A 24021-nucleotide genomic window follows, 5' to 3' on the forward strand; every position below is an offset into this window, starting at 1 on the left:
CCCATAACTGACCCCATAACCTGCCCCATATCTGACCCATAACCAGCCCCATAACCAGCCCCATAACTGACCCCATAATCAGCCCCATAACCATCCCTATCACCAGCCCCATAACCAGCCCCATAACTGACCCATAACTGGCCCCATAACCAGCCCCATAACTGACCCTAAAACCGGCCCCATAACTGACCCATAACCAGCCCTATAACTGACCCCATAACCAGCCTTATAACTGACCCATAACCGACCCCATAACCATCCCCATAACTGACCCCATAACCAGCCCCATAACCAGCCCCATAACTGACCCATAACCAGCCCCATAGCCAGCCCCATAATCAGCCTCATAACTGACCCTAAAATCGGCCCCATAACTGACCCATAACCGGCCCCACAACCAGCCCCATACCTGAAGATGAGTGCCTGCCCCATAGCCAGCCCCATAGCTGACCCCATAACCAGCCCCATAACCCCATACCTGAAGATGAGTGCCTGCCCCATAACCAGCCCCATAACCAGCCCCATTACATGCCCTATAACCAGCCCCATAACCACCCCATAACCCCATACCTGAAGATGAGTGCCTGCCCCATAACTGACCCCATAACTGACCCCATAACCAGCCCCATAACCACCCCATAACCCCATACCTGAAGATGAGTGCCTGCCCCATAACTGACCCCATAACTGACCCCATAACCAGCCCCATAACCACCCCATAACCCCATACCTGAAGATGAGTGCCTGCCCCATAACTGACCCCATAACTGACCCCATAACCAGCCCCATAACCACCCCATAACCCCATACCTGAAGATGAGTGCCTGCCCCATAACTGACCCCATAACTGACCCCACAACCAGCCCCATAACCGACCCCATAACCGCCCCATACCTGAAGATGAGTGCCTGCCCCATAGCCAGCCCCATAGCTGACCCCATAACCAGCCCCATAACCCCATACCTGAAGATGAGTGCCTGCCCCATAACCAGCCCCATAACCAGCCCCATTACGTGCCCTATAACCAGCCCCATAAGTGACCCCATACCTGAAGATGAGTGCCTGCCCCATAACTGACCCCATAACAGACCCCATAACCAGCCCCATAACCACCCCATAACCCCATACCTGAAGATGAGTGCCTGCCCCATAACTGACCCCATAACTGACCCCATAACCAGCCCCATAACCACCCCATAACCCCATACCTGAAGATGAGTGCCTGCCCCATAACCAGCCCCATAACTGACCCCATAACCAGCCCCATAACCACCCCATAACCCCATACCTGAAGATGAGTGCCTGCCCCATAACTGACCCCATAACTGACCCCATAACCAGCCCCATAACCACCCCATAACCCCATACCTGAAGATGAGTGCCTGCCCCATAACCAGCCCCATAACTGACCCCATAACCAGCCCCATAACCACCCCATAACCCCATACCTGAAGATGAGTGCCTGCCCCATAACTGACCCCATAACTGACCCCATAACCAGCCCCATAACCACCCCATAACCCCATACCTGAAGATGAGTGCCTGCCCCATAACCAGCCCCATAACTGACCCCATAACCAGCCCCATAACCACCCCATAACCCCATACCTGAAGATGAGTGCCTGCCCCATAACTGACCCCATAACTGACCCCATAACCAGCCCCATAACCACCCCATAACCCCATACCTGAAGATGAGTGCCTGCCCCATAACTGACCCCATAACTGACCCCATAACCAGCCCCATAACCACCCCATAACCCCATACCTGAAGATGAGTGCCTGCCCCATAACTGACCCCATAACTGACCCCATAACCAGCCCCATAACCACCCCATAACCCCATACCTGAAGATGAGTGCCTGCCCCATAACCAGCCCCATAACTGACCCCATAACCAGCCCCATAACCACCCCATAACCCCATACCTGAAGATGAGTGCCTGCCCCATAACTGACCCCATAACTGACCCCATAACCAGCCCCATAACCACCCCATAACCCCATACCTGAAGATGAGTGCCTGCCCCATAACCAGCCCCATAACTGACCCCATAACCAGCCCCATAACCACCCCATAACCCCATACCTGAAGATGAGTGCCTGCCCCATAACTGACCCCATAACTGACCCCATAACCAGCCCCATAACCACCCCATAACCCCATACCTGAAGATGAGTGCCTGCCCCATAACCAGCCCCATAACTGACCCCATAACCAGCCCCATAACCACCCCATAACCCCATACCTGAAGATGAGTGCCTGCCCCATAACTGACCCCATAACTGACCCCATAACCAGCCCCATAACCACCCCATAACCCCATACCTGAAGATGAGTGCCTGCCCCATGGCCCCCACAGCCAGGTCTGGCCCCCCGTCCCCATTGAGGTCGTGGGTCCCGTCCAGCACCGTCCCAAAGTGCCGCAGCCCCATAGACAACACGCGGCCCTCGATGCGCTATGGGGCACAACCGGAAACCCCATAGAAACCCCATAGAGACACATAGGGACACATAGAAACCCATAGGGACCTATAGGGACACATAGAGGCCCCATAGAGGCCCCATAGAGACCCCATAGAGACACATAGGGACCCCATAGAGACACATAGGGACCCCATAGAGACACATAGAGACCCATAGGGACACATAGAGACCCATAGAGACACATAGGGACCCATAGAGACACATAGGGACCCATAGGGACCTATAGAGACCCATAGAGAGACATAGGGACCCATAGAGACCCATAGGGACCCATTGGGACCCATAGAGACACATAGGGACCCATAGAGACCCATAGAGACCCATAGGGACCCATAGAGACCCATAGAGACCCATAGAGACCCATAGGGACCCATAGAGACCCATAGAGACCCATAGAGACCCATAGGGACCCATAGAGACCCATAGAGACCCATAGAGACCCATAGGGACCCATAGACCACATAGGGACCCCATAGAGAGACATAGGGACCCATAGTGACCCATAGGGACCCATAGAGACCCTATAGAAACACATAGGGACACATAGAGACCCATAGAGACCCCATAGAGCCCCATATAAACCCCACAGACACCCCATAGAGACCCCATAGAGCCCCATAGAACCCCATAACCACCCCATGGAACACCCCAGAGCCCCATATAAACCCCTAGACACCCCACAGACACCCATAAAACCCCATAACCACCCCATAGAGCCCCATTGACACCCCATAGGACCCCATAGAGCCCCATAGAGCCCCATAGAAACCCATAGGGACCCATGGGGACCCCATAGGCAGCCCATAGAGACCCAAAGAGCCCCATAGAACCCCATAACCACCCCATGGAACCCCACAGAAACCCCATAGAGCCCCATATAACCCCATAGAGCCCCATAGATACCTCATATGACCCCATAGGATCCCTATATAACCCCATAGGATCCCCAGAGACCCCCATAGGCACCCCATATAACCCCATAGACACCCCATAGAGCCCCATAGAGCCCCATAGACCCACCTGTATACAGCCCATCTCCTTCCTGACCCTACAGACATACACGGCTCCCGTCCCCCCATAGAGCCCCATAGAACCCCATAGAGACCCATAGACACCCCATAGAGCCCCATAAGGACCCCATAGAACCCCATAGACACCCATAGACACCCCATAGAGCCCCATAGAACCCCATAGACCCACCTGTATACACCCCAGCTCCTTCCCGACCCTACAGACATACACGGCTCCCGTCCCCCCATAGAGCCCCATAGACACCCCATGGAGACCCATAGACACCCCATAGAGACCCATAGACACCCCATAACCAGGCCATAGAGCCCCATAGACACCCCATAACCACGCCATAGAGCCCCATAGACAACCCATAGAGCCCCATAACCACCCCATATAACCCCATAGAAACCCCATAGAGCCCCATAGAACCCCATAGAGCCCCATAGGACCCCATAGACACCCCATAGAGCCCCATAGAGCCCCATAAAACCCCATAATCACCCCATAGAGCCCCATAAGGACCCCATAGAGCCCCATAGACACCCCATAGAGCCCCATAGAGCCCTATAAGTACCCCATAGAGCCCCATAGGACCCCATATAACCCCATAGAGCCCCATAAGGACCCCATAGAGCCCCATAGACCCACCTGTATACACCCCAGCTCCTTCCCGACCCTACAGACATACACGGCTCCCGTCCCCCCATAGAGCCCCATAGAAAACCCATAGAGCCCCATAGGACCCCATAGAAACCCCATAGACACCCCATAGAGCCCCATAAGGACCCCATAGAGCCCCATAGACACCCCATAGACACCCCACAGACACCCATAAAACCCCATAGAGCCCCATAGAGCCCCATATAACCCCATAAAACCCCATAACCACCCCATAGAGCCCCATAAGGACCCCATAGAGCCTCATAGACACCCATAGACACCCCATAGAGCCCTATAGACACCCCATAGACCCACCTGTATACACCCCATAGAGCCCCATAGTACCACATAGAGCCCCATAGACACCCCATAGAGCCCCATAGAGCCCTATAAGGACCCCATAAGGACCCCATAGAGCCCTATAGACACCCCATAGAGCCCCATAGAGCCCCATATAACCCCATAGACCCACCTGTATACACCGCAGCTCCTTCCCGACCCTACAGACATACACGTCTCCCGTCCCCCCATAGAGCCCCATAGACACCCCATAACCACCCCATGGAACCCCATAGAAACCCCATAGACACCCCATAGAGCCCCATAAGGACCCCATAGAGCCCCATAGACACCCCACAGACACCCATAAAACCCCATAGAGCCCCATAGAGCCCCATATAACCCCATAAAACCCCATAACCACCCCATAGAGCCCCATAAGGACCCCATAGAGCCTCATAGACACCCATAGACACCCCATAGAGCCCTATAGACACCCCATAGAGCCACATAGACACCCCATAGAGCCCCATAGTACCACATAGAGCCCCATAGACACCCCATAGAGCCCCATAGAGCCCTATAAGGACCCCATAAGGACCCCATAGAGCCCTATAGATACCCCATAGAGCCCCATAGAGCCCCATATAACCCCATAGACCCACCTGTATACACCGCAGCTCCTTCCCGACCCTACAGACATACACGGCTCCCGTCCCCCCATAGAGCCCCATAGAGCCCCATAGACACCCCATAGAAACCCTATATGATGCCATAGAGCCCCATAGAGCCCCTTAGACACCCCATAATGACCCCATAGATCCCCATAGAAACCCCATATAACCCCATAGAGCCCCATATAACCCCCTAGACACCCCATAGAGCCCCATAGGACCCCATATAACCCCATAGACACCCCATAGAGCCCCATATAACCCCATAGACCCACCTGTATACAGCCCAGCTCCTTCCCGACCCTACAGACATACACGGCTCCCGTCCCCCCATAGAGCCCCATAGACACCCCATAGAGCCCCATAGACACCCCATAACCACCCCATAGAGTCCCATAAGGACCCCATAGAACCCCATATAACCCCATAAAACCCCATAACCACCCCATAGAGCCCCATAAGGACCCCATAGAGCCCCATAGACACCCCATAGAACCCCATAGACACCCCATTAGGACCCCATAGAGCTCCATAGAAACCCCATAGAGCCCCATAAGGACCCCATAGAGCCCCACATAAACCCCATAACCACGCCATAGAGCCCCATAGACACCCCATAGAGCCCCATAGAACTCCATAGGATCCCGATAGAGCCCCATAGACACCCCATAGAGACCCATAGAGCCCCATAGACACCCCATAGAGCCCCATAGACACCCCATAGAGCCCCATAACCACCCAATGGATCCCCATAAGAACCCATAGAGCCCCATAGACACCCCATAGAACCCCATAGAGCCCCATAGACCCACCTGTATACAGCCCATCTCCTTCCCGACCCTACAGACATACACGGCTCCCGTCCCCCCATAGAGCCCCATAGACACCCCATAGAGCCCCATAGGACCCCATATAACCCCATAGACACCCCATAGAGCCCCATAGAGCCCCATAGACCCACCTGTATACAGCCCAGCTCCTTCCCGACCCTACAGACATACACGGCTCCCGTCCCCCCATAGAGCCCCATAGACACCCCATAGAGCCCCATAGAGCCCTATAAGTACCCCATATAACCCCATAGAGCCCAATAGAGCCCTATAAGGACCCCATATAACCCCATAGAGCCCCATAGTACCCCATAGAGCCCCATAGACACCCCATAGACACCTCACAGACACCCATAAAACCCCATAGAGCCCCATAAGGACCCCATAGAGCCCAATAGACACCCCATAGGACCCCATAGAGACCCATAGGACCCCATATAACCCCATAGACACCCCATAGAACCCCATAGACACCCATAAAACCCCATAGAGCCCCATAGAGCCCCATATAACCCCATAAAACTCCATAACCACCCCATAGAGCCCCATAAGGACCCCATAGAGCCCCATAGACACCCCATAGAGACCCTTAGAGCCCCATAGGATCCCCATATAACCCCATAGAAACCCCATAGAGCCCCATAGAACCCCATAGAGCCCCATAGGACCCCATAGACACCCCATAGAGCCCCATAGGACCCCATATAACCCCATAGACACCCCATAGAGCCCCATAGAGCCCCATAGACCCACCTGTATACAGCCCAGCTCCTTCCCGACCCTACAGACATACACGGCTCCCGTCCCCCCATAGAGCCCCATAGACACCCCATAGAGCCCCATAGGACCCCATATAACCCCATAGACACCCCATAGAGCCCCATAGGACCCCATATAACCCCATAGACACCCCATAGAACCCCATAGACCCACCTGTATACAGCCCAGCTCCTTCCCGACCCTACAGACATACACGGCTCCCATCCCCCCATAGACCCCATTGACACCCCATAGACACCCCATGGAACCCCATAGAAACCCCATAGACACCCCATAGAGCCCCATAGACACCCCATATAACCCCATAGACACCCCATAGAGCCCCATAGAACCCCATAGACCCACCTGTATACAGCCCAGCTCCTTCCCGACCCTACAGACATACACGGCTCCCGTCCCCCCATAGACCCCATTGACACCCCATAGACACCCCATGGAACCCCATAGAAACCCCATAGACACCCCATAGAGCCCCATAGTACCACATAGAGCCCCATAGACACCCCATAGAGCCCCATAGACACCCCATAGAGCCCCATAGAGCCCCATAGACCCACCTGTATACAGCCCAGCTCCTTCCCGACCCTACAGACATACATGGCTCCCGTCCCCCCATAGAGCCCCATAGACACCCCATAGAGCCCCATAGGACCCCATATAACCCCATAGAGCCCCATAAGGACCCCATAGAGCCCCATAGACCCACCTGTATACAGCCCAGCTCCTTCCCGACCCTACAGACATACACGGCTCCTGTCCCCCCATAGAGCCCCATAGACACCCCATAGAGCCCCATAGGACCCCATATAACCCCATAGACACCCCATAGAGCCCCATATAACCCCATAGACCCACCTGTATACAGCCCAGCTCCTTCCCGACCCTACAGACATACATGGCTCCCGTCCCCCCATAGAGCCCCATAGACACCCCATAGAGCCCCATAGGACCCCATAGTACCCCATAGAGCCCCATATAAACCCCTAGACACCCCATAGAGCCCCATAAGGACCCCATAGAACCCCATAGACACCCACAGACACCCCATAGAGCCCTATACACACCCCATAGAGCCCCATAGAGCCCCATAGAACCCCATAGACCCACCTGTATACAGCCCAGCTCCTTCCCGACCCTACAGACATACACGGCTCCCGTCCCCCCATAGAGCCCCATAGACACCCCATAGAGACCCATAGACACCCCATAGAGACCCATAGACACCCCATAACCAGGCCATAGAGCCCCATAGAAACCCCATAACCACGCCATAGAGCCCCATAGACAACCCATAGAGCCCCATAACCACCCCATAGAGCCCCATAGAGCCCCATAGAGCCCTATAAGGACCCCATAGAGCCCTATAAGGACCCCATAGAGCCCTATAGACACCCTATAGAGCCCCATAGATACCCCATAGAGCCCCATAGTACCACATAGAGCCCCATAGACACCCCATAGAGCCCCATAGACACCCCATAGAGCCCCATAGGACCCCATATAACCCCATAGACACCCCATAGAGCCCCATATAACCCCATAGACCCACCTGTATACAGCCCAGCTCCTTCCCGACCCTACAGACATACACGGCTCCCGTCCCCCCATAGAGCCCCATAGACACCCCATGGAGCCCCATAAGGACCCCATAGAGCCCCATAGGACCCCATAGAGCCCCATAGTACCCCATAGAGCCCCATATAAACCCCTAGACACCCCATAGAGCCCAATAAGGACCCCATAGAACCGCATAGACACCCATAGACACCCCATAGAGCCCCATATAAACCCCCAGACACCCCATAGAGCCCCATAAGGACCCCATAGAACCCCATAGACACCCACAGACACCCCATAGAGCCCTATAGACACCCCATAGAGCCCCATAGAGCCCCATATAACCCCATAGACCCACCTGTATACAGCCCAGCTCCTTCCCGACCCTACAGACATACACGGCTCCCGTCCCCCCATAGAGACCCATAGACACCCCATAGAGACCCATAGACACCCCATAACCAGGCCATAGAGCCCCATAGACACCCCATAACCACGCCATAGAGCCCCATAACCACCCCATAGAGCCCCATAGAGCCCCATAGAGCCCTATAAGGACCCCATAGAGCCCTACAGACACCCCATAGAGCCCCATAGACACCCCATAGAGCCCCATAGTACCACATAGAGCCCCATAGACACCCCATAGAGCCCCATAGAGCCCTATAAGGACCCCATAAGGACCCCATAGAGCCCTATAGATACCCCATAGAGCCCCATAGAGCCCCATATAACCCCATAGACCCACCTGTATACAGCCCAGCTCCTTCCCGACCCTACACACATACACGGCTCCCGTCCCCCCATAGAGCCCCATAGACACCCCATAACCACCCCATGGAACCCCATAGAAACCCCATAGACACCCCATAGAACCCCATAGACACCCATAAAACCCCATAGAGCCCCATAGAGCCCCATAGAGCCCCATATAACCCCATAAAACCCCATAACCAGCCCATAGAGCCCCATAAGGACCCCATAGAGCCCCATAGACACCCCATAGAGACCCTTAGAGCCCCATAGGATCCCCATATATCCCCATAGAAACCCCATAGAGCCCCATAGAACCCCATAGAGCCCCATAGGACTCCATAGACACCCCATAGAGCCCTATAGACACCCCATAGAGCCACATAGACACCCCATAGAGCCCCATAGTACCACATAGAGCCCCATAGACACCCCATAGAGCCCCATAGAGCCCTATAAGGACCCCATAAGGACCCCATAGAGCCCTATAGATACCCCATAGAGCCCCATAGAGCCCCATATAACCCCATAGACCCACCTGTATACAGCCCAGCTCCTTCCCGACCCTACACACATACACGGCTCCCGTCCCCCCATAGAGCCCCATAGACACCCCATGGAGCCCCATAAGGACCCCATAGAACCCCATAACCACCCCATAGAGCCCCATAAGGACCCCATAGAGCCCCATAGAACCCCATATAACCCCATAAAACCCCATAACCACCCCATAGAGCCCCATAAGGACCCCATAGAGCCCCATAGAACTCCATAGGATCCCGATAGAGCCCCATAGACACCCCATAGAGACCCATAGAGCCCCATAGACACCCCATAGAACCCCATAGAGCCCCATAGACACCCCATAGAGCCCCATAACCACCCAATGGATCCCCATAAGAACCCATAGAGCCCCATAGACACCCCATAGGCCCCCATAGACCCACCTGTATACAGCCCATCTCCTTCCCGACCCTACAGACATACACGGCTCCCGTCCCCCCATAGAGCCCCATAGAAAATCCATAGAGCCCCATAAGGACCCCATAGAGCCCCATAGACACCCCATAGAGCCCCATAGAGCCCTATAAGGACCCCATAAGGACCCCATAGAGCCCTGTAGACGCCCCATAGAGCCCCATAACCACCCCATAGAGCCCCATAGAGCCCCATAGACACCCCATAGAGCCCCATAGAGCCCCATAGACCCACCTGTATACAGCCCAGCTCCTTCCCGACCCTACAGACATACACGGCTCCCGTCCCCCCATAGAGCCCCATAGACACCCCATAGAGCCCCATAGAGCCCCATAGACCCACCTGTATACAGCCCAGCTCCTTCCCGACCCTACAGACGTACACGGCTCCCGTCCCCCCATCCTCCATGGGGGCCCCGACCACCAGCCGCTGTTCGGTTCCGCCCCCATCTGGGTCACCCAGCACCGAAAGCGCCGAACCGAACCGACCCAAAGGCTGCCCCGCTGAGCCCCACAGCTGCCCCATTGATTCCAGCCGGCCCTATAGGGGATAATGGGGGGATAATGGGGGGATATGGGGGGATTTAGGGGGATATGGGGTGGTTATGGGGTGGTTATGGGGTGATATGGGGTTGTTATAGGGGGATATGGGGGGATATGGGGGATATGGGGTGGTTATGGGGTGATATGGGGTTCTTATAGGGGGATATGGGGGGATATTGGGGGATATGGGGTGGTATGGGGTTATGGGGTGGGGTTATGGGAGGATATGGGGGGGTTATGGGAGGATATAGGGGAATATGGGGCGGTTATGGGGTGGTATGGGGTGGTTATAGGGGGATATGGGGGGTTATGGGGTGCCCCGCTGAGCCCCACAGCTGCCCCATTGATTCCAGCCGGCCCTATAGGGGATAATGGAGGGATATGGGGGGATATAGGGGGATATGGGGTCATATGGGGTGGTTATGGGGTTATATGGGGTGGTTATAGGGGGATATGGGGGGATATGGGGGATATGCGGTGGTTATGGGGTGATATGGGGTTGTTATAGGGGATAATGGCGGGATATGGGGTGGTTATGGGGTGATATGGGGTTGTTATAGAGGGATATGGGGATATATAGGGGGATCTGGGGTGGTATGGGGTTATGGGAGGATATGGGGGGGTTATGGAGGGATATAGGAGGATATGGGGGGATATGGGGTTATATGGGGTGGTTATGGGGGGCTATGGGGGGTTATGGGGTGCCCGGCTGAGCCCCACAGCTGCCCCATTGATTCCAGCCGGCCCTATAGGGGATAAGGGGGGGATATGGGGTGGTTATGGGGGATATAGGGGAATATGGGGGATATGGGGGGATATGGGGATATATGGGGTTGTTATAGGGGAATATGGGGAGGATATGGGGGATATGGCGTGGTTATGGGGTCATAAGGGGTGGATATGGGATCATATGGGGGGATATGGGGGGAGTTATGGGGGGATATGGGGTGATATGGGGTGGTTATGGGGGGATATTGGGAAGTTATGAGGGGGTCATGGGGGGCTATGGGGTTATGGGGTCGGGTTATGGGGGGATATGGGGGTTATGGGGTGCCCGGCTGCACCCCACAGCTGCCCCATTGATTCCAGCCGGCCCTATAGGGGATAATGGGGGGATATGGGGTGGTTATGGGGTGATATGGGGTTGTTATAGGGGGATATGTGGAGATATAGGGGGATATGGGGCGGTTATGGGGTGGTATGCGGTTATGGGGTTATGGGGTCGGGTTATGGGGTGGGGTTATGGGAGGATATGGGGTCATATGAGGTGGTTATGGGGGGATATTGGGTGGTTATAGGGTCATATGGGGGGGATATAGGGAGATATGGGGGGATATGGGGGATATGGGGTGGTTATGGGGTGATATGGGGTTGTTATAGGGGATAATGGGGGGATATAGGGGGATATGAGGTGGTTATGGGGGGATATGGGGTGGTTATGAGGGGGTCATGGGGGGCTATGGGGTTATGGGATCGGGTTATGGGGGGATATGGGGGGATATGGGGTGATATGGGGTGGTTATGGGGGGATATGGGGTTATATGGGGTGGTTATGGGGGGCTATGGGGTGGTTATGAGGGGGCTATGGGGGGATATGGGGTTATGGGGTGGGATTATGGGAGGATATGGGGGCTATGGGGGTTTATGGGGTGCCCGGCTGAGCCCCACAGCTGCCCCATTGATTCCAGACGGCCCTATAGGGGATAAGGGGGGGATAATGGGGGGATATGAGGGAATATGGGGCAGTTATGGGGTGGTTATGGGGTGGTTATGGGGTGATATGGGGTGGTTATGGGAGGATATGGGGAGATATGAGGTGATTATGGGGGGATATGGGGTTATATGGGGTGGTTATGGGGGGATATGGGGTGATATGGGGGGATATAGGGTTATATGGGGTAGTTATAGGGGGATATAGGGGAACATGGGGGAAAAGGGGGGGGATATGGGGAGATATGGGGGGATATGGGGTGGTTATGAGGGGGTCATGGGGGGCTATGGGGTTATGGGGTCAGGTTATGGGGGGTTACGGGGTGCCCAGCTGAGCCCCACATCTGCCCCATTGATTCCAGCCGGCCCTATAGGGGATAATGGGGCGGTTATGGGGGGATATAGGGTGGTTATGGGGTGGTATGGGGCTATGGGAGGATATGGGGGGTTATGGGGGGATATAGGGGGATATGGGGCGGTTATGGGGTGGTATGGGGTGGTTATGGGGGGATGTGGGGGGTTATGGGGTGCCCCGCTGAGCCCCACAGCTGCCCCATTGATTCCAGCCGGCCCTATAGGGGATAATGGGGTGGTTATGGGGTGGTTATGGGGCTCTATGGGGGGTTATAGGGCAGTTATGGGGTGGTATGGGCATCCTATGGGGTCATATGGGGTGTCTATGGGGCTATGGTGGGGTTATGGGAGGATATGGGGTGGTTATGGGGTCATATAGGGTGGTTATGGGGGGATATGGGGTGGTTATGGGGTCATATAGAACGGTTATGGGGGGATATGGGGCGATATGGGGTGGTTATGGGGGTATATTGGGCACTATGGGGTTATGGGGTGGGGTTATGGGGCTCTATGGGGTGATAGGGGGGGATATGGGGAGATATGGGGTGGTTATGGGGGGATATGGGGTTATATGGGGTGGTTATGGGGGGCTATGGGGTGGTTATGAGGGGGATATGGGGGGATATGGGGTTATGGGGTGGGATTATGGGAAGATATGGGGGCTATGGGGGTTTGTGGGGTGCCTGGCTGAGCCCCACAGCTGTCCCATTGATTCCAGCTGGCCCTATAGGGGATAATGGGGGGATATGGGGTGGTTATGGGGTGATATGGGGTGGTCATGGGGGATATTGGGTGGGTATAGGGTCATATGGGGCTGGATATGGGGTGGTTATGGGGTTATATGGGGTGGTTATAGGGGGTTATGGGGGGCTATGGGTTGTTATGGGGGGGATATGGGGTTATATGGGGGATATGGTGGGATATTGGGTGGTTATAGGGTCATATGGGGGGGATATAGGGGGATATGGGGGGTTATGGGGTGCCCGGCTGAGCCCCACAGCTGCCCCATTGATTCCAGCCGGCCCTATAGGGGATATGGGATGGTTATGGGGCTCTATGGGGGGATATAGGGGGATATGGGGGGGATATAGGGTGGTATGAGGTTATGGGAGGATATGGAGGGGTTATGGGGTGGTTATAGGGGAATATGGGGGGCTATGGGGTGGTTATGGGGGGGATATGGGGTTATATGGGGTGGTTATGGGGTCATATGGGGTGGTTATGGGGTGGTTATAGGGGGTTATGGGGTGATATAGGGTGATATGGGGCCATATGGGGTGGTTATGGGGTGATATGGGGTGGCTATGGGGCACTTATGGGGGGCTATGGGGCCATATGAGGTGATTATGGGGCAGTTATGGGGTGGTTATGGGGCAGTTATGGGGCGATATGGGGTTATATGGGGCAATATGGGGTGGATATGGGGCCATATGGGGCGGTTATGGGGCGCTATGGGGTCATATGGGGCAGTTATGGGGGGCTATGGGGCGATAAGGGGCAGCTATGGGGTGCTATGGGGCAGCTATGGTGTACTATGGGGTGGATATGGGGCAGTTATGGGGTCACATAGGGTGGATATTGGGTGGTTATGGGGCGATATCGGGTGATATGGGACCATATGGGGCAGTTATGGGGCGATATGGGGTGATATGGGGCCATATGGGGTTATATGGGGCCATATGGGGTGATATGGGGCACTTATGGGGCACATTTGGGGCGCTAAGGGGCGGCTATGGGGCACTTATGGGGCGCTATGGGGCAGCTATGGGGCGCTATGGAGCACTTATGGGTCGCTATGGGGCACTTATGGGGCGCTATGGGGCAGCTATGGGTCGCTATGGGGTCATATGGGGCAGTTATGGGGGGCTATGGGGCGATAAGGGGCAGCTATGGGGTGCTATGGGGCAGCTATGTGGTACTATGGGGCGGATATGGGGCAGTTATGGGGTCATATAGGGTGGGTATCGAGTGGTTATGGGGCGATATGGGGTGATATGGGGCCATATGGGGCAGCTATGGGGCAGTTATGGGGCGCTATGGGGCACTATGGGGCAGCTATGGGGCGCTATGGGGTCATATGGAACACTTATGGGGCACTTATGGGGCGCTATGGGTCTCTATGGGTCAGGTTATGGGGCACTATGGGGCAGCTATGGGGCGCTATGGGGCGCTATGGGGCAGCTATGGGGCGCCATGGAGCACTTATGGGTCGCTATGGGGCACTTATGGGGCGCTATGGGGTGTTTATGGGGCACTTATGGGGCGCTATGGGTCGCTATGGGGTGGCTATGGGGTGGCTATGGGGCGCTATGGGGCAGGTTATGGGTCGCTTATGGGGTCAGTGTGTCACGTGAGGCGCAGACCTGCTCCCATTGGTAGACGTGGACCCGCCCCCCCCTCCTCCCGTCGTAATGGAGGGGGGCCCCGACCAGCAGAACCGGAACCGGAAACGAACCAGAACCGGAACCGGAACCGGAAACCAGCAACCAGAGCAGGGCGGAACCGAACTGAGAGCCCAGCTGGGAACATAGAGAACCATAGAGACACATTGGGACACATAGAGAGACATAGAGATTAATAGAGGTTAAGAGAGCGCCCCCTAGCGGCTCGGAGGACTCATTGCAACCCATAGGGATTAATAGGGAACCATAGAAACACATAGGGACCCCACAGAGATACATAGGGACACATAGGGACCCCATAGAGATACATAGGGACCCCATAGGGGGACATAGGGACCCCATAGAGACCCCATAGGGACACATAGGGACACATAGGGACCCCATAGAGACCCATAGAGACACATAGAGAGACATAGATATTAATAGAGGTTAAGAGAGCGCCCCCTAGCGGCTCGGAGGACTCATTGCAACCCATAGGGATTAATAGGGAACCATTGAGACACATAGGAACATATAGGGACCCCATAGAGACACATAGAGATACATAGGGACACATAGAGACACATAAGGACCCCATAGAGATAAATAGGGACCCCATAGAGACACATAGGGACATATAGAGACCCCATAGAGATACATAGGGACATATAGGGACCCCATAGAGATACATAGGGACATATAGGGACCCCATAGAGATACATAGGGACACATAGGGACCCCATAGAGACACATAGGGACATATAGGGACCCATAGAGATCCATAGGGACACATAGGGACACACAGGGACCCCACAGGGACACATAGGGACCCATAGGGACCCATAAAGACCCATAGGGACCCATAGAGACCCATAGATATTAATAGAGGTTAAGAGAGCGCCCCCTAGCGGCTCGGAGGACTCAGTGCAACCCATAGGGATTAATAGGGAACCATTGAGACACATAGGGACCCATAGAGATACATAGGGACCCCATAGAGATACATAGGGACCCCATAGAGACACATAGGGACCCCATAGAGATACATAGGGACCCCATAGAGACACATAGGGACATATAGGGACCCCATAGAGACACATAGGGACATATAGGGACCCCATAGAGACACATAGGGACATATAGGGACCCATAGGGACACATAGAGAGACATTGGGACCCATAGGGAGATATAGGGACACATAGGGAGACATTGGGACCCATAGAGAGACATTGAGAGACATTGGGACCCATAGGGACCCATAGGGACCCATAGGAAGACATAGGGACCCCATAGAAACCCAAAGAGGCCCCATTGAAACCCCATAGGGACCCATAGAGACCCATAGGGAGACACCGGGATCCATTGAGACACATAGGGACCCATAGAGACACATTGGGACCCATAGAGACCTATAGAGATACATTGGGACCCATAGAGAGACATTGGGACCCATACGGACCCCAAAGAGACCTATAGGGACCCATAGAGATCCATAGGGAGATATAGAGACCCATACGGACCCATAGAGACCCATAGGGACCCATAGAGACCTATAGGGACCCATAGGGACACATAGGGACACATAGGGACACATAGAGATACATAAGGAGACATATGGACCCCCCATATCCCCCTTATCCCCCCATATTTCCCATATCCCCCCTATATCCCCTATATCCCCCCTATCTACCTGCTCCCCATGGACGCTGTGGTTCCAGTTCCACTCCCGTCCCCCCCCCGTCCATATCCCCCCATATCTCCCCATATACCCCCCATAGACCCCCATAGACCCCCATAGAGTCCCATAGACCCCCATAGACACCCATAGAGTCCCATAGACCCCCATAGACCCCATATCCCCTCATATATCCCCCCATATCCCCCCATATCTCCTCCATATCCCCCCATATCTCCCCATATACACCCCATAGAACACCATAGACCCCCATAGACCCCCATAGAGTCCCAAATCCTTCCATATCCCCCATATCCCCCATATAGACCCCATATAGACCCCATATCCCCCCTATAGCCTCATATACCCTATATCCGCCCCATATCCCCCCCATAGACCCCCATAGAGTCCCATAGACACCTATAGATCCCCATAGAGTCCCATAAACCCCCATAGAGCCCCATATTCCCCCCATAGAGTCCCATAGACACCTATAGACCCCCATAGAACCCCATACAGCCCCATATCCCCCCCATATCCCCCCATAGACCCCCATAGAGTCCCATATCCCCCCATATAGTCCCCCATATCCCCCCATATACCCCATATACCCCATATATCCCATATATCCCCATATATCCCCATATCCCCTATACCCCCCCATCTACCTGCTCCCCATGGACGCTGTGGGTCCGGTTCCATCCCCGTCCCCCCCCCTCCATGATCTCGACCCCTCCAACATGGCGCCGCCGTGGGGCGCCCACAGCCAACATGGCGGAGCCGGCCCAGGACATGGCCGCCATGGCGTAACCTGGAAGGAGTTCATTAGCATATCATTACCATCTCATTAACATATAATTACCATCTAATTAGCATGTCATTACCGTCTCATTAGCATCCAATCACCACATCACTGCCATCCCATTACCGTCTCATTACCATCTCATTAACATCTCATTACCACCTCATTAACATCTCATTAGCATCTCATTAAGCACCTCATTAAGCACCTCCCACCCCCCAATTAGCCATTCAATCATCCTTCCATCCCCACCCCATAGGGCCCCCCAACCCATAGACCCCCATATAGTCCCCCATAGAGCCCCATAGAACCCCATAGACCCCCATAGACCCCCATAGAGTCTCATAGACACCCATAGAACCCCATAGAGCCCCATATACCCCCATAGACCCCCATAGACCCCCATAGAGCCCCATAGAGCCCCATATAGTCCCCCATATACCCCCATAGAATCCCATAGAACCCCATAGAGCCCCATATACCCCCATAGAACCCCATAGACCCCCATAGAGCCCCATATACTCCCATATACCCCCATAGACCCCCATAGAGCCCCATAGAGCCCCATATACCCCCATACAGCCCCATATACCCCCATAGACCCCCATAGACCCCCATATACCCCCATATACCCCCATACAGCCCCATATACCCCCATAGACCCCCATAGAGCCTCATAGACTCCCATAGAATCCCAAAGAGCCCCATAGAGCCCCATAGAGCCCCATATACCCCCATAGACCCCCATAGAGCCCCATATACCCCCATATCCCCTCCCATAGGACCCCCCCCCATTAATGTCCCCTTATGGGACCCCACCCCATTAATGTCCCCCTATGGGACCCCCCCTCATTTACTACCCCCATTGGACCTCATTAATGTCCCCTTATGGGACCCCCCCCCATTAATGTCCCCTTATGGGACCCCCCCCCATTAATGCCCCCTTATGGGACCCCCCCCCATTAATGTCCCCTTATGGGACCCCCCCCCATTAATGTCCCCTTATGGGACCCCCCCCATTAATGTCCCCCTATTGGACTCCCCCTATTTACTTCCCCCATAGGACCCCCCCCATTAATGTCCCCCTATGGGACCCCCCCCATTAATGTCCCCCCATAGGCCCCCCCCATTAATGTCCCTAATGGGATCCCCCCCATTTACTACCCCCATTAATTACCCCCCATTAATTAATACCCCCCATTAATTACCCATATAAGCGTTGTCCTCGTCGTCCCCCCTATTGTTGTTGGCTACGAACGTCTCCGGGGGGGGCAGGATCTGGAGGAGCCCCCCGGCCCCATTGTCAGCCCCCACCGCCCCCGTCAGCACGCGGCCCTATAGGGAACAAAGACCCCATAGAAACCCCATATAACCCCATATAACCCATATAACCCCATATAACCCCATATAACCCATATAGCCCCATAGATCCCATATAACCCCATATAACCCCATATAACCCCATATAACCCCATATAACCCCATATAACCCCATATAACCCCATATAACCCCATATAACCCCATATAACCCCATAGAGCCCCATGGATCTGGAGGAGCCCCCCGGCCCCATTGTCAGCCCCCACCGCCCCCGTCAGCACGCGGCCCTATGGGGAATAGAGACCCCATAGAAACCCCATATAACCCCATATAACCCCATATAACCCCATATAACCCCATATAACCCATATAGCCCCATAGATCCCATATAACCCCATATAACCCCATATAACCCATATAGCCCCATAGATCCCATATAACCCCATATAACCCATATAACCCCATATAACCCCATATAACCCATATAACCCCATATAACCCCATATAACCCCATATAGCCCCATATAACTCCATATAACCCCATATCCCCCCATATAACCCCATATAACCCATATAACCCCATATAACCCCATATAACCCCATATAACCCCATATAACTCCATATAACCCCATATAACCCCATATACTCCCATATAACCCCATATAACCCCATATAACCCCATATAACCCCATATAACCCATATAACCCCATATAACCCCATATAACCCCATATAACCCCATATAACCCATATAGCCCCATAGATCCCATATAACCCCATATAACCCCATATAACCCCATATAACCCATATAACCCCATATAACCCATATAACCCATATAACCCCATATAACCCCATATAACCCCATAGAGACCCATAGATCTGGAGGAACCCGTAGAGCCCCATTGTCAGCCCCCACCGCCCCCGTCAGCACGCGGCCCTATAGGGAACAAAGACCCCATAGAAACCCCATAGAGACACATAGAGACCCATAGGGAACCCATAGACACCCCATAGAGCCCCATAGAGACCCATAGAGACCCACAGAGACCCATAGAGACCCATAGAGACCCATAGAGACCCATAGACGCCCCATAGAGCCCCATAGAGAACCCATAGAGCCCCATAGGGAACCCATAAAGCCCCATAGAGAACCATAGAGACCCCATAGATCCCCATAGAGCCCCATAGGGAACCCATAGAGACCCATAGAGACCCATAGAGACCCATAGACGCCCCATAGAGCCCCATAGGGAACCCATAGAACCCCATAGAGCCCCACAGAGCCCCATGGATCATAGCACGCGGCCCTATAGGGAATAAAGACCCCATAGAAACCCCACCATAGGGACCCACAGGGACCCATAGAGACCCATAGACACCCCATAGAGCCCCATAGGGAACCCATAGTGCCCCATATAAACCCCATAGACACACCATAGAGCACCATAGACCCCCCATAGAGACCCATAGAACCCCATAGACACCCCATAGACCCCATAGGGAACCCATAGAGCCCCATAGACACCCCATAGAGCCCCATAGACACCCCATAGAGCCCCATAGGGAACCCATAGAGCCCCATAGACACCCCATAGAGCCCCATTGTCAGCCCCCACCGCCCCCGTCAGCATGCGGCCCTATGGGGAATAAAGACCCCATAGACACCCCATAGAGCCCCATAGAGACCCATAGGGAACCCATAGACACCCCATAGAGCCCCATAGAGACCCATAGAGACACACAGAGACCCATAGAGACCCATAGAGACCCATAGACGCCCCATAGAGCCCCATAGAGAACCCATAGAGCTCCATAGGGAACCCATAAAGCCCCATAGAGAACCATAGAGACCCCATAGATCCCCATAGAGCCCCATAGGGAACCCATAGAGACCCATAGAGACCCATAGAGACCCATAGACGCCCCATAGAGCCCCATAGGGAACCCATAGAACCCCATAGAGCCCCACAGAGCCCCATGGATCATAGCACGCGGCCCTATAGGGAATAAAGACCCCATAGAAACCCCACCATAGGGACCCACAGGGACCCATAGAGACCCATAGACACCCCATAGAGCCCCATAGGGAACCCATAGTGCCCCATATAAACCCCATAGACACACCATAGAGCACCATAGATCCCCCATAGAGACCCATAGAGCCCCATAGACACCCCATAGAGCCCCATAGGGAACCCATAGAGCCCCATATACACCCCATAGAGCCCCATAGACACCCCATAGAGCCCCATAGGGAACCCATAGAGCCCCATAGACACCCCATAGAGCCCCATTGTCACCCCCCACGCGGCCCTATAGGGAACAAAGACCCCATAGAAACCCCATAGAGACACATAGAGACTCATAGGGAACCCATAGACACCCCATAGAGCCCCATAGAGACCCATAGAGACCCATAGAGACCCACAGAGACCCATAGAGACCCATAGAGACCCATATACACCCCATAGAGACCCATGCGGAACCCATAGAGCTCCATAGACACCCCATAGACCCCATGGGGAACCCATAGAGACCCATACACACCCCATAGGGAACCCATAGAGCCCCATAGAGAACCATAGAGATCCCATAGAACCCATAGAGCCCCATAGAGAACCCATAGACACGCATAGGGAACCCATAGAGCCCCATAGAGTCCTATAGAACCCCATAGACACCCCATAGAGACCCCATAGAGCCCCATATACACCCCATGGAGACCCCATAGAGCCTCATAGGGAACCCATAGAGCCCCATATGGAACCCATAGAGCCCCATAGAGCCCCATAGAGACCCTATAGAACCCCATAGAGCCCCATAGGGAACCCATAGAGCCCCATAGACACATCATAGACCCCATAGGGAACCCATAGAGCCACATAGACACCCCATAGAGCCCCATAGGGAACCCATAGAGACCCATAGACACCCCATAGGGAACCCATAGAGCCCTATAGAGAACCATAGAGACCCCATAGAACCCCATAAAGCCCCATTGAGAACCCATAGAGACGCATAGGAAACCCATAGAGCCCCATAGAGTCCTATAGAACCCCATAGACACCCCATAGAGACCCCATAGAGCCCCATAAAGCCCCATAGGGAACCCATAGAGACCCATAGAACCCCATAGACACCCCATAGTGCCCCATAGAGACCCCATAGAACCCCATAGAGCCCCATAGGGAACCCATAGAGTCCCATAGAGCCCCATAGCTGCCCAGTAGAGCCCCATAGCACCCCATATAGCCCAATAGAGACCCATAGGGAACCCATAGAGCCCCATATCCCCCGTAACCCCATTGTATTTCCCCATATCCGCTCACATTGATGCTGGCTGCGCTGATGCCGGCGCTGCTGAGCTCCAGGTGGAAGCGATGCTGGGCTGAAGTGCCTGCAATTAACACCCCAATTAATGACCCCTCATTAATTAATTAGGGTCTAATTAGCCGTCTATGGACCCCTCATTAACTAATTAGGGTCATACGTCATTATGACGACCCCACGACCCCTTATAACGACCCCAAATGACCCCATAAACTGATAACCCTAAATGACCCCATATGATGTCCCCAAGTGACCCCTCGTTAATTAATTAGGGTCACCTCATTAATTAATTAGGGTCCCCTCATTAACTAATTACGGGTCCCTAATTAAGTCATTATGACGACCCCTTATAACAACCCCAAATGACCGCAAACAATGATCCCAAATGACCCCCTATGATGACCCCAAGTGACCCCTCGTTAATGAATTAGGGACCCCTCATCAAACTAATTAGGGACCCCTCATTAGCTAATTACAGGTCCCTAATTAAGTCATTATGACGACCCCACGAGCCCTTATAACGACCCCAAATGATCCCATAAACTGATAACCCTAAATGACCCCCTATGATGTCCCCAAGTGACCCCTCGTTAATTAATTAGGGTCCCCTCATTAACTAATTACGGGTCCCTAATTAAGTCATTATGACGACCCCTTATAATGACCCCGAATGGCCCCATCATCTGATAACCCCAAATGACCCCAATGATGACCCCAATGTGACCCCATAAGATGACCCCATATGATGACCCTAAATGACCCCATATGATGACCCTAAATAACCCCTAATGACCCCATATGATGACCTCAGGTGACCCCAATGTGACCCCATAAGATGACCCCATATGATGACCCCAAATGACCCCAAATTATGACCCCAAATGACCCCATATGATGACCCCAAGTGACCCCATATGATGACCCCAAGTGACCCCATATGATGACCCTAAATAACCCCTAATGACCCCATATGATGACCTCAGGTGACCCCAATGTGACCCCATAAGATGACCCCATATGACGACCCCAAATGACCCCATATGATGACCCCAAATGACCCCAAATGACCCCATATGATGACCTCAAGTGACCCCAAATGACCCTAAATGACCCCAAATGATGACCCTAAATGACCCTATATGATGACCCCAAATGACCCCATATGATGACCCCAAATGACCCCAAATGATGCCCCCAAGTGACCCCTCGTTAATTAATTAGGGTCCCCTCATTAACTAATGACGGGTCCCTAATTAAGTCATTATGACGACCCCTTATAATGACCCCGAATGGCCCCATCGTCTGATAACCCCAAATGACCCCAATGATGACCCCAATGTGACCCCATAAGATGACCCCATATGATGACCCCAAATGACCCCAAATTATGACCCCAAATGACCCCAAATGATCCCATAAACCCCATTGATACCCCATAGATCCCATAAACCCCATTGATAACCCCATAGATCCCATAAACCCCATTGATACCCCATAGATCCCATAAACCCCATTGACACCCCATAGATCCCATAAACCCCATTGATAACCCCATAGATCCCATAAACCCCATTGATAACCCCATAGATCCCATAAACCCCATTGATACCCCATAGATCCCATAAACCCCATTGATAACCCCATAGATCCCATAAACCCCATTGATACCCCATAGATCCCATAAACCCCATTGATACCCCATAGATCCCATAAACCCCATTGATACCCCATAGATCCCATAAACCCATTGATAACCCCATAGATCCCATAAACCCCATTGATACCCCATAGACCCCATAAACCCATTGATACCCCATAGATCCCATAAACCCCATTGATACCCCATAGATCCCATAAACCCCATTGATACCCCATAGATCCCATAAACCCATT

At 53.7% G+C, this 24021-nt stretch overlaps 1 protein-coding gene across 1 annotated transcript in view; it reads right to left on the reverse strand.

Moving 5' to 3' along the window:
* Positions 1-524: 524 nt before the first annotated feature.
* Positions 525-24021, reverse strand: part of LOC107321102 (integrin alpha-L-like) — a 51887-nt gene continuing 28390 nt past the window's right edge. Inside the window, exons 10-17 of the mRNA XM_085518627.1 lie at positions 22128-22195; positions 18686-18812; positions 17344-17486; positions 14982-15137; positions 10355-10552; positions 2329-2459; positions 873-894; positions 525-533 (exon numbers count right to left, since the gene is read on the reverse strand). Of these exons, the coding sequence (XP_085374753.1) occupies positions 525-533; positions 873-894; positions 2329-2459; positions 10355-10552; positions 14982-15137; positions 17344-17486; positions 18686-18812; positions 22128-22195 (854 nt within the window). The remainder of the gene's footprint in view (positions 534-872; positions 895-2328; positions 2460-10354; positions 10553-14981; positions 15138-17343; positions 17487-18685; positions 18813-22127; positions 22196-24021) is intronic.

Source organism: Coturnix japonica, chromosome 17 (genome assembly GCF_054131305.1).
Source record: "Coturnix japonica strain WE chromosome 17, WE-NBRP24, whole genome shotgun sequence".
Lineage (NCBI taxonomy): Eukaryota > Metazoa > Chordata > Aves > Galliformes > Phasianidae > Coturnix > Coturnix japonica.